This window comes from Zonotrichia leucophrys, chromosome 8, assembly GCF_028769735.1.
Source record: "Zonotrichia leucophrys gambelii isolate GWCS_2022_RI chromosome 8, RI_Zleu_2.0, whole genome shotgun sequence".
Classification (NCBI taxonomy): domain Eukaryota; kingdom Metazoa; phylum Chordata; class Aves; order Passeriformes; family Passerellidae; genus Zonotrichia; species Zonotrichia leucophrys.
In genome coordinates, this window is record NC_088178.1 from 20,105,850 (window position 1) to 20,124,412 (window position 18,563).

Genomic DNA, 18,563 nt, shown 5'->3' on the forward strand with positions numbered 1-18,563 from the left:
ATTCAAGTTTTGTTACTGTTTCCCTGCAATCCCACAGAGTATATCATTCTCCTCTTCCATCAAGGTGAAAGTTGGCACTAAATTGTTACCAGTGATTAGTAAAATCATTAGTGCAAATATGGCTCAGATGTTTTAAATCATCAGATTCACATCTTTATTACCAGGTTGATAATTTGTCAACCTTAATTGATCCATAAAGAACCTCATTGGATCTTCATTTGTTCTGGCCTCCTCAGAGGACAAATACGTTCTTGACACTGAATTTTTGTGCTACTGCATTTGGAACACTTAACTCACTGCATGGTATTTTAGGGCTTACAGGACTTGTTTTGTTCTGGTTTTTGTTCTCCAACCCCTAGATTGTTTTGACTTTCAGTGTTTGCTGCAGAAGATAGCAGTAATGAAGTGCTTTCTTTTCCTTTCCAAAGGTGATCGAGTTCGATGATGGCTCGGGGTCGGTTCTGCGGATCCAGCCCCTGCGTGTCCATCGGGATGAGGCCATCTATGAGTGCACAGCCACCAACAGCGTGGGGGAGATAAACACCAGTGCCAAGTTAACAGTGTTAGAAGGTAAGGGGGAACTTCTTGCATTCCTTAAGTGGCAGGAGACAGCTTTGGCAGCTACATGTTGATGTGCTGCATTTAAATGGCGTGGTGATATTCCAGCTTGATTGGGTAAAGCTGTGTTCTTCCTGCAGCAGTTGATATAATTTCTCCTATAATAGAACATCATATTTTTGAGGCAGTCATGGAAGGATTGCAGATTCTGAGCTGTCTTTGCGGTGTTTTTGTTGTCTGATTGAGAGGTGTCATTTCTGACTTGGAAGGCTATCTACAGAGACATTTGTATACTTTTCTCATCTATTTGCTTTCATATAATACCCATCTTCAGGGTGTCTAAGTATTGTATCTGACAATCAGAAACTTAATCTATGCTGCTGTACCTTCTGGATTAAATCAGCACATAGATTTTCAGGTTACTCTTCAGGTTTTTAATGTGATGTGAAATTTAGTTGTGTTTATTCTTCACTGTACTCACAACTTTAATTCTGTCTCTCCTGTTAAGGAATAGATTTTCCTCTTTGTCTGCTATATGAGCAGGTTTTATTTTGCTTGCTATGTTGTTTCTGCTAAATGTTTGTGGGAAAACAGTTTATTAGATATAAACAGGCTTGTGAACACTTGATTTTTAAAAATATTAAATTGTCAGAATTATTTTCTGCTTTTAAGGAAAGATGAGATTTTTCCAGCACATAAATATGTTCTATCATTTGTTTATATATAGGAATTTGTAAATGGACTGAGATGTTAGAAATCTGGGGCATTTGGCTGAATGGATTTTTACCCCTTGCATTTTTACCCCTTACAAGCAGGAAAAGGCTTAGGCAAATTGCTTGTGGTTTATAGATTGATGTAGAAACTTGTAAGTAATGAAAAAACCAGACTGGAAAGTGTTTATTGTTGTAGGATTTTGAATCAGAGGAGAGTGGTTATCCCAGTGGTGAGTGTGCCAGCCACACATGACAAGTTGCCTATTGTTCCTTGTTCTCCCATCCCCATTTATAGCATAGAAGTAATCATATTTTCCTTTCTGCTCTGTGACAAAGAATACATTAAACAACTGTAATGTGCTCAGGCACCGTGGTGATGGGAATCATAGAAATCATTCAATACCTGATGTGATTGTGTATCTTGTTTCTGGAGGTGGGGCATCTTAAAGATCAGCTTGCTCTCCAGTAATAGTATTATTAAGAATAGGGTAACAAGTGCTATAGACTTGAAAATTATTGGGGGACAAAAATCACGTTCTTTTTGTTACTTCTGCCTATGCAGCAGTGTATGTGAGTGCATAAAGCTCAGTGGAGCTCTTTCAGCAGTTCATGTGCAGATCTGCATTTAAATGCTTCCTGCAACTGGATTTTTGTGATACTGGATGCTTGAATACCACTCTTCCTTCCACATTCCTGTTTCCTTTGGTTGTAGTTGCCTTTATGTATCTTGGATATGTATGCACATGCACACACACGCTAATAATTTATTTGCTCTGTGTTAAGTGTTCAAAGGCCCACAGAGACATGCCTTGCATCAAGGAGCACAACAGTATTTCTTAGCTCCATGGTGCTCCTGCTGATTTCCTGATGAGGTAAAGCTTGCAGACCACCACATAAACAGGGAATGTTAGGAAACACCACAGACAGGAAAAGACATGCAGGCACACAGTTTAACAGCTGCAGAAGCAAAAGTCAGTAGCAGTCAAGCACTGAGCCTGCTTTTCTGTTTGGAAAATTTGTTTAATTGGGAGTAATGATAGTTGAACATGATCCCATCAGGTCAAAAACGATCTGCAGGCTGGGGGGCTGTGTTTTCCACTCAGACTGAAGAGTATCGACCCCTTGCTGGGCACTCTTGTAATGGGCAAAATTAAGAAACATTTGCTGCCTAACCATTTGTATGTACTCGTGCATAGAGAGTTGTGAGCTTGACTGCGAGGATGAAGAGCTACATGTGCCTTTTATGGTGGCTTAACTAACAAAGAAGATGGGGTCTGTTATGATGTATTTGTATTTAAGAAAATATGTTTTACATTTCCCTTTTCCGAGACTTTCCTACAGACAGCTCTGTAATTTTCCAGTCACGCTATCTTATTTTTCTGCATTGTCTGATAGAGATTATAATGTTTCTGCATCTTGTGAATATGATTTTTTTTTAAGTTATTATTGATATTCCTTTGCTTACACTTTGGTGAGGTAGATGTTGCCCTGATTGTGATTGTTTACTCTCAGTGGCTTCAAAAAATAGTGTTAAGTTCCAAAATTCTCTGTTATGCCATCACTTTTCTAACATTAATTTTGTAGAGGTATTTGAAAATTACGCATTTCATGTGGAGCCCTTGGCACTCTCAAGAGTGTCAACTAGGACTGGATTTTTCCCTCTGCTTTTGGGGTTAAAATAATTTCCGTAATTGGTCTCAGATGGCAGTTTGAATGATACAGATATTCTGCACTTCCTTTCAAGAATTTGACTAATGCAGTGGTCCCTGGTGCATGACAAAGCTCATCATAGGCATCCTCGTGGTTACATGCTGCTAAATACACAGCATGTATTGATTTTTACATTAAAAATCCTTTATAATAATAAGTTTTAATGCTCCTTCCCACAATTTGCCTTTAGAACATAGGCCTTAACATTAAATCCAGAAGTCACAGTTAGGGTTTAGTAGGCTCCTTACTAGATGTCTTTGTAGCTAACTAAGCTGGAGCTTTATTTTATTTAGATTTCTGCGATGTTCTACAGATCAGAAGCAGGTTATCCTTTCTAATTGCCAACTTATTTCATTCTGAGTATTAAGAGAGAAGCATGAGTCCAGTCTCCCTGGGGAATCAGGAATTCTCACATAAGTGAATCTCTTTTAACAATTTGGTTCCCTACTGCCCTTTTATTCTTTGCTTCCATGTCTCTCATTTTTCCCTTCTAACTCCAGATCCTGTTGTGACCGAGCTACATATACTTTGTGTAACTGGAAATTATTTCTCCTGTTGATAGTAGAAGAAATAGACATGCGTAGACCTTCTCTTCTCATTTCTCCTGGGTAGCTGATAAGCTGAATTATGTATGAGTCATATTGAACATTTCTATCTTTTTTCCAATTATGACCTGAAGCAGCACAGAAGTATGTTTCTGCTTGGCAGAGGAGGAAAGCAGTGCAGGGAGGGGGAAGGCTAGAATCAATAAGCTGACACACATTCTCAAGAAAAGCCTCAGGGACAGTTAGTGGCACTAACAAATTAATAAATATATTATTCAGTGGTAATGTTGAGAATTACAGAACATTTTAAATAGGGAGGTTATATGAAATATAAGTAGGAAGGATGCCAGCATGCAAGAACGTAGCAACAAGCTGATGGCAGGAGTGCAGAAGTCCATGATGTCCTTCCATGAGACTGCTTGTATGCTCTGCATTGCAGCTGTGTTGGGAAAGGTGATGGTAACAGTGTTTGTCTCTGAGTGCCTGTTCACCAAAGGATGCCTTCAGTCTGTTTTCCAGCAGTTTCAACCCAATGGGAAGATAAGGAAAAGCAGTGGAAAAAAAGGTCTTCAAGGGGCAGGGAGAAGTATATTGATTCTTTGGGAGAAAAAGGCAGCTCAAATACAAAGTATGTTATCAGTCCCTTCTCCCAGGGCTTTCCAAATGGGACATTCAGTTTTGATTTCCAGAACTGGAAAACCAGTTAATTGCAACTGGTCCTTTAATGCTTTACAAGCAGTCTTTTTTTCACTCCCTTGTAATCCAGAGCATACAGTCATATGCAAGACACTAAATATATTCAGTTTCATTTCCCTTTGTTTTTAAGTAGGTTAAATGAAAATACCATCTCCAATTTCCATTCTAGATCTATGCAAATCCCCTATGCCTCTATCCCAGACTCCTAATCATGTGGCATGTAGTTATTTGCCTGGAGAGTGCTGCTGGGCTCCACAGGAGAGCAGCTCCTGGTAAAGAGGACAGACAGAAGAACCAAGGAAGTTCTTGCACAGTGGGTTTCAGTTTCAAGGTAACCTGGAAAGTTAAGTTTTGCTGGCTGTCTTTGTGCTGACAGAATTCAAGGAAGTTTAGGAGCATTTCACTGCAGCCCTGGTGTTTTACTGTGAACAGAAACATCCTCATGGTATCAGCATTGTGCTCAGCACAAATCCAAAACACAGCCCAGTACAAGCTACTATAAAGAAAATTTAGTCTTTCCCAGCCAAAACTAGCACACCTAGAAAGTTTCTGAGTGCAGCAGTTGTCCTGGGGTGGCAAGCACTTCTAGCATAACATAATTTGCTGTTTACTGAACCATGTCATGAGCTTAATTTCTTTCACCATCTGCCAGCTGCATTCCAGTTCCTGGGGTTACCCTGTTTGAAATGCTGTAAATGGTAAACATTTGACTGTTACAAATGATTTCTGCAGAGAGCTAGATCTCAGAAGGCCTGAACCAATATGCCCTTTTTGTAAACATCCATCTAAAAGTGATTTTTGTCATTGGAATAGTAAACAGAAGTTAGCTATGTTTAATCCTTGTTTGTGTTTGGTTAGTTACAAAAGGATCAGTTGGATCACTGTACTTTGGCTTCACTGCTTTTGCATCTTTTTGCCAGGAAGAATTTCTTGCAATTTGTTGTAAAATTGAAACAATTACAGAGTGGAAATTGAATCTGTTTGCATGACTGTGTAAATGAATTAAAGCTCCCTGTGCTCTGCTGCTCCTGGGATTGGTACTATTCTCTTCATGTTTCTGGTCAAGAGAGGACAGGTCTTTCTTCTACATGTGTAATGTTAATTAACTGTTCCAACATGCTTTGGTCTCTGCCTGGGAAGAAAGACTGCAGTGATCCTCCTGCAGAAGTCCTCCTTCTTGGCTCTCTGCACAGGCAATCCCAATAGCACTTCCTGCAGGAGACAGGCAGTTCATGGACCTCTGCAGTTATGGCTTTGCCAAGAGCTCCAGCACAGTGAGGCTCCACATATTTCCCTGCTTAGGGAAGTGTTCCAACACACAGTGATGCACAGGGAAATGAGGAAGCCTGAGTCTGCTTTCCATTGGGTCCTGGCATATCCCGTGCTTGTTGAAAAGAGAAACAGTAAGCCAGCTACTCGTGGTGGCCTCACTGCAAAGTTCAGGTTGTCACCCAAAAGAATCTAAATCTGAGCTCATGTGGACTTGTGCTATTGAGGCCTAAATAGTGTTCACAAGGAAAGTGCATTGTGCTGCCTGAAGGCAGGTTGCCCAGTATTGGTTGGGTCAATTCAGGAGCCCTGTAATCATGCTAACAACTCCAGTTATTTCCCTGGCACTGACCAGTGGCTAAAAGGATCCTCCAAGGGGAAAGAGGTGGTCTCTTAGTTCTACTGTGTACAAAAGATTGAGGAGAATTTGTGATCAGTTTCAGTTAGACCAAGAAAATTTACAGAGGCTGTTTTACTTGTATCACCATTATGTGCCATGCTGCCAAAACCTAGACTGCCATGGTATCTGAGAAAGTGTTTCAGCTACTTAAGTTTTGGTATCTGTAGAGCACCTATAATTTTAATCCAGGTGTGCAACTCCTGGTTCTGTGCATATTATATTTATTTGCTGTTAAGATTGGATTCAGTAACATTAGTCCCACTAAACTATAAAAATAGTTTATTTTTATAATATTTAACAAGAAAGACTTTCTTGGCTGCTAGTGAAAGACAAAGAAGTAATTTTCTCAGATGAAGAAAAGTTTTAACTGTTGTTGGTCTCTCCTTCAAACAGGAGAGTCAGCAGATCTTTAGAACGTATCAGACCCAAATGCCATAATTTCCATTTCTTATCTCTGTTTAAATGATTAACTAATGGCACATAACCATGTAATGTATCCGTGATAGCAAGTTCCCTCAGAAGACTGCCATGCTCTAAGGTTAACATCCAGGTTCATTCCACAAGTTTATGAAGCAAGAAATACAACCTTTGAAAAGTTTTATATGAAATATCACATTGTTAATGCCAAGCTGAACCCTTTGGAGCTGTGCACTCCCATAAAACCTTGTGTCTGAATAGGTACTGACCTCTTAATCTTGAGAAGGTTTTTCTTTTGCAGCAAATGGCTGTTTCTGCATATTACCTCTCAAATGAGGTCCTGTGAGATGACATCTGTAACTGGATGGGATGTTATCACATTCTTAGCAGCAAGTTTCAGTGGTATTGCAATGCCCAAAAGCAGCACCTGTGATTTTCCAGATAAAAACAAGTGAACTTTAAGTGTCAAACAAATAAGAATAGGAGTATATTCTGCAAAAGCTGTGACACAGGGTTTATATTGCCAAGTAGCTTGAAGTTGTAATTGTGTGGTTATATCCTGTAAAACACTTCTGAGAGCTTCTTGTTTCACATAATAGATTTATTCTAAGTTTATTTAACAGTTTGTGAGTTCTGACTTTGGTACTGGAAATGATGTTCAGCTAAGAAATTCTGTTGCTAGTAGTAGTTGTCTCCATTTTATTTGCTCCATTTCTGAAGTCCCTCATGAACACATTCAGAAATGTGCATGTTTATTCAGAGCCTTGTGGCAACCCACTGGTGTCTTCTGTCTATTATGAAAATGAATAATTGAGTCTTGGGCATTATTTTCTCTTTTTTCTTGGGCTCAGGGTGTTGAGACAAGTTGCTTCTCACGCTGTGTTACCTTAGAGCTTCCTGGGAGATTGTCATGAAAAGTGTGTCAGGCTGTTCTAGTGCTGCTCTGCTGTCAAAACCTTCAGCCTATTCCAATAGGTAAATGAGGCACAAGCAGATCAGTTGAGCTCTCTGGCAGGGATGTGCTCATGCAGGCAGGTTTCTGTCTTGCTGGAGAGGTGTCCCTGTGGGTTGCCATCTCCCAGCTGAGGCCAGGGATGGCCAGATGACTGCTTCTGCCTCTCTGTTCCAGTTTGAAATCAGACAGGTTAGATTAAATTGTCTGTGGTTTAAGCTAATCTGTTTTGACTCTCTGTTGGAACAGATCATGGGTCCCAGCTGGGAGGCAGCAGCCACCAGTGCTGCCTTTCATATCCCTGCAGAAGGGCTGGCATTCCCATGTGCCCTGACCCCCCATGGCCAAACCGTGTCTGGAAAGCTTTGACAGCACTGGGATCTTGGTGGTGTCAGTAGGCAGTAAAACCAGGGGGAAACAGGGCACAGGCCTAGGCTAAAAAGAGAGGTGGTCTGAAAATGGCCGGAGAATGGAGCAGCAAAGTGAAGGCTGCCAAGGAGGAGGTGGGTGTCCTGTAAAGTTCTTGTGCTAGGTATTATGGAGGAAAAAAAGGCAAAAATAACATGAGCATAATTAAAATATTGTAAATCCCAAAGCAGATTATTTTGTTGGGAAAATGAGTGTTTAGGTCTTAGTTAACCAAAATAGGGCCAACTACGCCTCCCCTTGCTGTAAAATCCTGTATGAGTTTCATGGAGGACAGTCTTCTTTTTTTGCTTTCCTGGCCTCAGTGCTTTCTCCTATTCTGCACCAGTTCCTGTTTGATTTCAGGAACTTTTCTGAACATGCTCTACAGGAATGTGCACAGAAGGAGTCTTGCAAAGGCCTTTTCAAAAGCACTGATGAATTGCTGAATTTTGGAGATAGATGTTTGAATGGACTCTGGGATCATCGCTGCTTTTTTGATTCAGTTGGTCACTGGCTAGCATAACTTCTCTGCATTTATCTGATCCCTCTCCCTTTCCCTCTCCTCTCCTTCCCATGTTTCCGAGCAATATGTGCCAGCCTTACAGCAAAAATTCTAATTATTTCTTATCTTTCATACTACTGCTGTCACTTAAGGTGATTTGGCTCTTCTAACTTGATTTTTTTGACTGTCATCTTTATTTACAGCATCTCCACAGCACTGTCAATTCAAGCCCCACCTTTTGTGCAAAGGCTGCTAATGAATCTCATCATTTCAAAACTGATGTTTGAGGAACTTGTTGATAGGGACCATTATTGCACGACTAATAAAAAATAGCTAACAAGAGAGTGGAGTTGATTAGGTGAAAGTGAGCCCTGATTTGGCTCTCCAAATGTTTATTTGGTAATAACTAGTCTGAGGATGGACCTGGTGACTCTCAGATGATAAAATTATTTTGGAGGACTGGCAGCCAGAAGAAAATAGTTTTATTAATGAACTGTGTATGCAGCATTCTAGAAGTCTTTCAGAGAAGGAGAAAAAAGAGACATGAAACCCCATAATTATTAATTAATCATTTACTCATTGTAAAAGGCATTTAATGGAAATTTATTAAATTCATTTAGAGCAGGCAAACGCGAACTTAATTCCTTTAGATAATCTGTGTAACTGTAAACCTTGTAAGAATAACCCACACACATTTCTTGTCAGATTCAGCTTCTACTGGTGAACATTGGAAACTAAAATAAGAGGTCTTTATCATCAGATGTTTCAAAAGACCTTTCTTGCGGCTGGATCTCTTTCAAGATGCCTTGTTCTGAGAGCATCTGTGGCAACCTGTTATTGACAGATGTGCTCTCCATAGCTGGTGTCTCAGTCCTGCTGCTGTCTCCTGCTGACTAATAAAGTTTGTTGCTGGTGTGTATTTCTAGAGTCTTTGAAGCCTGTTAGGTTGTGGAATAGCCTTCTGTAAGAAGTAGCAACTCATCGCTTAACTACTGGAAATTAATCGGAAATGCTGCTTGATAATGCCACGTGGATTATCTGCTCTGCTTCCAAGGAAAAAATGGAAGGGCTAGAGCAAGGTGTCTGGAAAGCCTTTCTGAGGCATTAAATATTTTTGCACAATTATCTTTCATATCTGCTCATAACCAAGAGACTGCCCACAGCTTAGTGACCCATTGTCATTTACTGGCATGCCATGGCTTACACAGTCACTTTGGAGGGTGATCTTCTGTACCTTCTTCTGCAAAAGTGGGAGAATATATCCCCTTGATAAAACTAGAGAGTAATTTCTTAAATGAAAAACAGAGATTGGAGAGTACAGAATGTGATAACTATGATGTGGGAAATGCAGTGCTTATTGCTACAAAAGCAAAAACTGTGCATACAAGGAAGGTTCCATCCAACCATCTTAGTGTCGATGTCTTATCTTCTTCCTCTGACTAAAAAAATAAAGTCACAGCCCTAGTTAAGTAATTCTTGGAAAAATCAACATTTTAAAATGTAAGCCAGAAAAGTGTGAAAGTGGAATATAAGTGCATACTAATAAATCTGTAGCAACAAGAGCTGTTCAGAAGAGAGCATGTTCATGAAGGGAGTACATGTGTTTCTTACTATACCTGTGGAAGAGAACATTCAACAAGTATTTTATCTTCCCCTCCTGTAGAAAAAGAAAAATCACATAACTGCTGCTGATGGGCTGCCTTTTGATCTTAGTCTGAGATGCAAAACAAAGCAGGTTTTGCACTGAAGACCTGTAATATTGATCATTCCAACAGCTGGTTTCTGTGTATGATGCTTATTCACAAGTCCCACAACTAGTTGTCCTTATGATCTCTTGTTGGTCTTGTCTTGTTTATATACAGCATGATGTCAGGAAGGCTCTATAATTGTGATGCTTATTAAAATGCAGTGCCCAGATAATGAGCAAAAGGAATAATTTGCCCTAATTTTGGATGCAAGAAGTAATTATTGTGAACATTTGTTTTTAATTTTAACTTGAGCTGCTAGTGGCTAAAGTATGTTTGGTATCAAGCATGATAACCTAAAATATATTCATTCTACATGCTGTCTTAGAATCCCAGTGTTGTAGTAGTAAAATACCACCTTCCCCATAGACTTTTCTAACAGCTGTTTATTCTTGTGGTTATTTCAGTTGGATAATAAAGTAAGTGACTCTTTCTGGCACTCCCACCTGCTCAGATTCTTTCTGCCCAGAGCTCTGGAATAGCTCTTTCAAATCCTTTATCCTAAGGAAACCAGCAGGTGTGAGGTATAATAAGATCTGTCTTTTCGAGATTATCTGGTGCCTTGATGAGGTAGGTTGGATGTTGCAATGGGAAAACACTGCAATGTATTCATGTGTCGTGCTAATCCTGTGCTCTGTTCCTTCAATCCTTTTATCACAAGGGTCCAGCTCGGATGAAACCTTTCCAGGTTCTTGGGTGTTAGAGTTGAGTGGAGAAGTCTAAATAGCAATCAGTGCTATAACTTCTTCCAGCTGTAGTGTGTGAATGTTCACTGTTATGTTGCTGTTCCAAGGGGGAGCTGGGGAAAATTTCCTTGTGGTAAAACTACCTGTCAGCACAGGATGCAGAATGCTTTAAGTAAAACTGGCTGCACAAAGTGCTACAGGCAGTAGAACTGGTGTTATGATATTTTAACTTTGATACTACTGGAAAGGTGTTTGGAATATTAACCTGTTGGAGACCATAAAAACACAGAGCCTTGCTTTTTGGTACTACAGCTCCAAAATGGTGTTTTGTTTACAAGCAAGGCAATATTGGAATTTATTTTTCTGTATCTCTTTGGTTTAGACATTTCCGCAATTGGTCCCAGTGAGGAGAAAGTCCTTGGAGAGAGCACAGAAATGATAAATATAGTGATGAAAAATGCATAAGCTGCACACGGGGTGGTACTAACAAAAGCTGCTGCAGGGGAAGGTAATGAATTGGGGAATGCACAGTCCAAGGTGACAAGGCATCCAGTATAAAGAAGGTCAGGAGCTGGAACAAAATCAGCCTTCTAAAGAGAGCCTGTATCTCCTTCACTTTGAGTCCTAAGAGGGAGAGTAGTGCATGGCATGCCAGCAGTGCTACAATTCATGGAAGTGCCTTCCAGATGGAGCTCCACTCTGAATGTGTGACAAACAAGCCAGGCTAAGCAGAGCTGCCTGTTCCCTGGAGCCTGTCTGGAAGGGAGACAAGAGTCCAGCTGAACCCCTGGCAGGTATTAATGCACTGAAAGCCTACATATGGTAGAGATTAAAATGGTTTACCTGGAAGAGTGAGGAGGTCAGCAGGGAGAGCCTTTGCTTGCATGGACCTTGCTTTGTAAGAAGATGGGGTGCTGTTATCTGTCTCCTGGTTAATTTGGACAGAGATTTTCTGTAAGAATATCACTGATGTGGACCCTATCTAGATTATGCATGTCATCAACAAACTCAGCATTGAAGCTGTTGAATGGATTGAGGCCAGGGGGAAGCTCAGTGTGTGTTCTTTGCAAATAAATTATTTGGTTGCTTGACTTGGATGTGCGTTTGTCCCTTCAAAAAGTAGCATTGCAGAGACTCTTAGCTGATGCTTTGCCTGCAGGAGTAATCTGGCCTTGTGGAAAAAACAGCAGTTGTTTTGCCTAGAGGTGGTAGGCTCAATCAGAGTCCTCCTGATTGGCATGTAGTGCACATCCCAGCATTGTAACTTCTGTTGTAACTTCTGCTGCCATGTGTTCCTGGTCCTGAGGAGGAAACTGCTGATCAGATGAGTAGTATCCAGACTTGAATTTAGCAAACATGAATGGAATCTTTATCCTTTGCAGTAGGACTTTCAAAAGGGAGGAAGAAATAAAAGGGTTCTGGAGGATTCGTGTTTTTACTAATTAGACACTAAAAATTATAGAAGTACTAAAAAAAATAATAAAATAAACCTTTAGCTCTTGCCCCAGGCATGAATTTACTAGCTTTAGTTTGTTGTGCAGTTTGGTTCATTGATCTTGTCACAATTGATGATTCATTAAGTTGTGACTACTGTAGAAATTACAATGCACAGATGTAGCTGAACTGCACATCTGTGTGTTCCCAGTGTGTTAATGATTTAAAAATGCACTTTCTCTCTGGCCATCCACTGTGCTTCAAGTGCCAACTGACATTTTGTATTACTGAGCCATTTGTTGTGGTTGGCAGAGGGAAAGTCTTTTGGTTCTCCTTGTACTCTTTTTGTGGCTTCTCTCTGTATTTCAGATAGCTGGATTTGATTTTCCCAGCAACCCTGGCCTTGCAGAATGCGAGTTGATGTCTGTCCCTTTGCAGGCTGCCACTTTTTTTAGTGTCACTTCCTTTCTCCTGGTGTTTGCTTGCAGCATTTGGGGTTATTTCGTGCACCGAATCATGGGGATTATGTCAAACTCAAAAGCAGAATTTTCTGGTTTATTTACTTCCCAGGATTCTGAATTTTAATTTTTGAAGTTTGTGTGAGGTGGTGTTGGCTTTTGAGAAGACCTCAAAAACTTTCAATGTATTGACTTACAAAATAAGACAAATAATGTCTGAATTGTAAACCTACCTCTAGCCTCTTCCCCTAATTCAAACCAGTATTTAGACTGGCCCTTATTAGAGGCTTGCATTGGATAAAAGCAGAAATCTGGAGTTGTCTGTCTAATGGAATGTGGGTTTGCATTGATGAGGCAAGCTATACCCACTATTAAATCATAGTCAGGTTATGGCTGTGTTGTGTAGTTAATGCATTTTCTTGTGGTTGCATTCTGTCTCTAGCACCACTTTCCAGTGCAGCCAAGCCCATAAGGCTCCTCTTGCTTCAGGCCTTTAGGGAGTGCCCAGGGAGAGCAGACTGCATCTGTTCCAGCACGTACAGCCAGTGTACGTGGCTCTGTGGCCACTTCAGTTTATCACAGCCTCTGGGGTAAGAGGGTCCGTGTCTGCTATCTCTTACTCACATCCTCTTTGGTTCAGCCATGCAGGCATTTCTTAAAGGCAGATTAAAGGATGTCTTTAAGAAATTATATACTATATCCTCCAAAAAAAGTGCTAAGCAACTATAAGTCCGGCACTAAGTGGTCAGTTTATTCCAATCATTTATATATAATTCCATTGCTGAAACTGTACAATCTCAACTCCGATCCAAGCCATTTGTCTCTTCTGAGATTGTAAAACCTCTTCTCTGCCCTGTGTCTCTGAGATACCTTTTTCCACATTGGCTTCTGTAAACCCTCTTCAACAGGCTGAACATTTGAGCTCATTAAGCTCCTGTTGTTTGACTTATTTTCTAGCACCTGGCTTCCTTTTTAGATCGTCTTGAAATTCTCTGTGCTGTTTTTGTGCTTTTCTAGAAGTACATGCATTGCAATTTGTACTGTATTTTGCTGCCATAAGAAACACCTGCAATGATTGAAACTGAAAGTTAGTCTATCCCACTCTTTTTTTCTCTCTTTCTTTCTTTCTTTCTTTCTTTTTTTTTTTTTTTTTGCCAGGAATCAGTTATGAGTGCCAGAGAAGTTGGCAAAGACCATGCTTGGAGTGATGTGTGCTTCAGTCTTTTTTGAACTAAAGGCAGTGGGTTTAGTCAAACTAATGAAAGAAGAATCTAGTTATCCTTTAACTTCTTAACTTCATAACTCTAGCTATGCTTGAACTTTAACTTCTGGTGTGCATATAATATTGCATATAGCAAGATGTTTCCCAGCTTCACTGTGTGGTCTGTAAAAAAGACAATGTTAATGTCTGATATAATTTATGACCTGCAGTCTTTGTACTAGAAGGAACAGTGGGTTGTTGTTATTATTATTAGAAGGGACTCTGGATTTAATTTCTGTCTTTGCATCCATGCTTGTGTCTTCATGCTGAAAAGTGTTGTTATATTTAGTTGTTATTTAACCTATGTTGTTTGCAGCAGCAAAATTATGTGTCCTCATGTGGTAGAAGCAGGGCTTGGCAGCACTGTGGAGTAGCTTTACCTTGTCTGGCACAGTATTAAATATTGTGAACCCTTCCAATTGCCATCTTCCAGGACTCTTTCCATCTTGCAGGTTGAGCATATGGTTTTGCTCATTCCTGTGGCAGCTGAGCACACATCTGCAAGACTCCAGGAACCCTTTTTGTCCAGGTGATTCAGTGTACGGGGTCAGACTAGACAAAAGATGATAGTTCAGGAGGGATTTTGTGATGAGCAGTATGAGGGAACTTGCCTCAGTGACTCAGGGTATTTTTTTCAAATTTCTTGTGTTCAGATGACTTTGTACTCTCTTTTATTCAGATGTAATAAGCTGGATGTTGCCTCATTAATCCTGCGCAGTTTGTAGCAGTAGCCTGTCTTTGTTATTTATAATGCAAGATGCTCCATGATTGGAGGCAGGATGTGCTTTGCATCTTGCCTCGGTAGCTGTGGAGAGGGTGTTTCCCTCTAAGGCAAGAGTTTAGCAGCTGTGGAAGGCTATCTCTGGGTCTTCCTTGCCCCATGCAGCAGAAGCATGCACATTCCCCATCTCCAGACTTAATTGAGGGCTTTTACTCAGCAGAGGCAAATTTCAAAAGCCATCAAGCACCAGGACAATTTCTCACTCCCTACCTCACTAAAATTCAGCCCTGGATCAGTGAATGTGTCCTATTATTCAGGATCCCCAGTTCAAGATTTTGAGCTGCTTGATGCAAATGAAGGATGGTAAATGACAGTCACCCACCAGCACGTGATTGAAGTCAGTTTCCCCTTTTTTCTTAAAACATTTATACCTAACACTTCTGAGCTGTTTTTTGTGAGGTATACAAGACCCAAGCAGTGCTGCAGTAAATTGAGGAATGGAGCTGAGCCAGACAGAACAGGTTCTTTTGATCTTTTCTTCTGCTTTTATATGCAGAAAGGCAAGAGAAGTCAGGAGTGTCGTGTGTCCCATCTAGTCCTGTGCTGCTGAAGAGTGCCTTTGTCTGACCAATGGCAAATACATAGTGTTCATGAAAAAAAAAGAGGCATGTTTAACAAAACTGTCTGAAACATAAGTTACAGAACTTGACAGCTCATCTTCTCCACCTTCCTAACAACTGTGTCACTAACACTCATTGAAGCACAGAATTGAAATGCCTCCTCTTATCACTTAACCTGTTCTTTTATGGTATATGTTTTTTTTTTTTTAAGAATTGCAACACTGTTGGCCTTTAGATCATTGCTGCTATTCTAAGCCTGGGAAGTGCTGGTTTTGTATGGCTGAAAAATGAGTCTGCAGAATCTGAATATAACCTAGTGATTCATTACTTTATGCACTTTTCAATTTGAGATATGACATGCTGAATTTCATGGAAACTGGACCTCACTGCCAAATAACAGAGTTTGAACTTGTTCTCCTTGTGGCATTAATTTACAGCTACTATGGAGGATCCGATAGAGGGGTGCAGACACAAGATTCACAGTGGAAATTACCCAGATTCCAGTTACTGAGTTAACAATGACTCTGTAGTGCTGTTAGTGTGACCCTTTCAGCATTTTTAAACTTATTTTGGCATTTCTTGTAGAAGGCTGTTCTATCTTCATGACATTCCTGACAGATACTCATGGAAAACTGGGATCCTTAGAGCTGAAGCTCTGTTGTTAAATACAAGTTTCAGCAGAGTTTTGGCTAAACCATAGAAAGTTTGGCCAGTGTTTCATCCCATCACCAGTGCATGCTCCAGGCTATTTCTCATTCTCAGTTAGGAAGGGAAAGTGAATGTTGTTTCTGATTTAAGTTCTACTGCATTTCCAGTAAGCAGCATTTAAGAGAGTGCGCAGAAGTCCAAAGTTTGTTTAGAATTGAGGTGCAGCTCTGTAGGTTGACTGTGCTTATCTTTAGTACGCCAGTCAGTTGCCTTAGATGATAACCTTTCACTTCAACAATAGAATTAAAAGCAGCTTTTGTTTATTCCTCTACCATAATATTTTTATAAAAGAAGTCTGCATATGATCTGCTAATGCTTTTCTGGGAAACGGAAGTAAACTAAATGCCATTTTTCAGGACATATTTGTGTGTTACTATGTCAGCTGCTTTGTGCAGCCGTGCAGGGTAGGCATTCTGCTTGCTGCTCTCTCAATAGATCTGTTGTTTTTCATAAAGATACTTTCCAAGTGCTTTATCAGTCTGCCTTTTTAAGTAACATGTAGAGGGTTCCTTCTGTGAACTCTTGAGTACTTTCCAAAACAAATAAGTTGGAAATTACATTTGGCAAACCCTAAATTCTGAATAATGCAGGTGCAACAAATGTTTTTATTCTGTTTCCTTCAGTTAGAGCTTAATTTCTTGGTGCTGAGCATTTCCACCCATCAGAGAAGTGCTTCTTGCTCTAGCATCTAGGTGCAGTTGGGTGATGCTACTTGAGTAACTGAGTCCAAGGTGACTCTTCTTCATTTGAGTTCAGCTCAGTACTTGATTTACACCAGTAACGCAATTTGCTGCTCCAGTTTTTAGACTATGCTAGGTGGAAAAGCTCTGGATAAAAGAGTGAGCCTTGCACCATCTTACTTGTGCCAGTTGAGTTGGTTTCCCTGAATGTCAGTGGAGGAAGGAGGTTCAGCTCACAGAGGGGGCACAGCAGCCTCGTGTGCCATTGCTGGCTGTGCCATTAGAGGAATGAAGGCTCAGACTGCGGAGCCTCACAGCAGAGCCCCTGAGCCAGCATGGCCACACAGGCACAGCAGGCTATAGTGAGCTCTGCACACCTGTCTGAAAGTCCAGGGAGGAGGCAGAGCAGTAGGTGGGTGCACACAAACCTGTGCATGTGACATGAGATAACAAAGAAACAAAGTGATAGCCTGGAGTATCACTGGTTACAGCATAATTGTTGCTCGAATCCTGAAGAGATCCAGTTGGAAAAGAAGGATTTGTAGTCCTGTGTCCTGGTGAATGTGCTGTGGAGGGGCCTCTGTCTTGGCATGGGAAAAATATGTGAAGGAGCTTGTGTGAAAATATGAAGTGTGGGTGATGAAGCATTGCAGGTGCCTGGTGAGAGTCAGCACCTCAGTGGAATGCTGTATATCAGGGAGAAGCATGAGTCTTTCAAACAGAAAAATAGTGGAGTCTGTTGTCTCAGAGAGCTCAGGATGGTAGCTGGACAGCCCTCGCTGAATGGTCAGGCCTCAGCAATTTAATATTGGGTAGCTTCACAGCTCTGCCTGACAAGGATATACTTTTATTCTGTTGTGCATTAGTGTAATCCGAAGAGAATTTCCAAAGAGCCTCTGAAACCTTTTTAAGATAACTGCTTTTGAGGCTGCGTGACATTCAGAATGTTAAATGCTGAAAAAAACCTTAAAGGAATAAGACATTTTATCATGTCAATATTCACATTTTTAATAAAATCAACTAGTAATGGAAGGAAAGGAAAAAAGAGACAGCACAGTCTTAGGGAAATGACTGGCAGAGTTTCACTAGTTAAAAACAAGGAAGATTCTGAAGTGTAATGGAGTGAATCACTTATGACCAGTTTTACGGTAGAGTAATCTGACATTTACTTTCAATGGTAAATACAGAAAATGATAGTGAAATGCTGAAAATGCGTTGTCATAAAAGTTACAGCCTCCTCATCAAGTTTATTATGCTTTGGGAGATACAAGGTCTTGGTTGCTCCCTGGAATAGTTAAGATGTTTGAAATTTAGACACTGAAATGCAAACTAGTCCTTTGCTACCCATAGGTTTCAAATGGTCAAATATCAGCAGAATTACGCAGCCAAGCAGTTCTGCTCGAGTGCCCATTGCCTGCAAGTGGCTGCCCATCAGTTGGTTGTGATCTGCAGGTTTCCACGGAAACTGCATGTACCACTACCTGTGAATAATTGAGAATGGCAGCTGTAATGAGAGAATTTGGGGCAAATTGTGTAAATACTCGTAACTAGATTACAGTGGTAAAATATTTTCACTCTAGATGAAGATTTAACTTCCAGGCTTAAGGAGATTAAACTGAAGAGGTCCAGGAAAGAATCTGTCCTTGTTAAATCTCGGGATGAGTGTGTTTTAAAAGCCATTGCAAATTCCCAGAATTTTTGAGCAGGATTTGGTAAAGTTTTTCTTCTGTGTGCTGCCTCAAGGGTCTGATACCCTTTGTATTTTAGTTCTTGGGGGCAGGTAATTGAAAGGCAAAAGCACTGAATTTGTTGCAGGTCTGTTGGCTGGGAAGACACTGCTCAGACCCCACTGCTTAGGGGCAGATGCCTTGTTCCTGTCCTACTTTCAAAGACATGTGAGGATACACCAGAGGTTTGGAATAAAATACCCTGGTAGCACCTGCCAAGTCTCCCCTGATTTTCCTCTTCAGCTTAATGTATTTATTTTTTTTAAAGTTAGATGCAGTAGCTTAATATTCAGAGCACTCCTCTGCTCTTCAGTGTGATCTGCATAAATCGAAGGAGAGATGCTACAAGCTAG

At 40.5% G+C, this 18,563-nt stretch overlaps 1 protein-coding gene across 17 annotated transcripts in view; it reads left to right on the forward strand.

Moving 5' to 3' along the window:
• Positions 1-18,563, forward strand: part of PTPRF (protein tyrosine phosphatase receptor type F) — a 374,388-nt gene that overhangs the window by 183,053 nt on the left and 172,772 nt on the right. For all 17 annotated transcript variants that reach the window (XM_064719971.1, XM_064719970.1, XM_064719975.1 and 14 more), the window contains exon 5: positions 429-570. In XM_064719971.1, the coding sequence (XP_064576041.1) occupies positions 429-570 (142 nt within the window). The remainder of the gene's footprint in view (positions 1-428; positions 571-18,563) is intronic.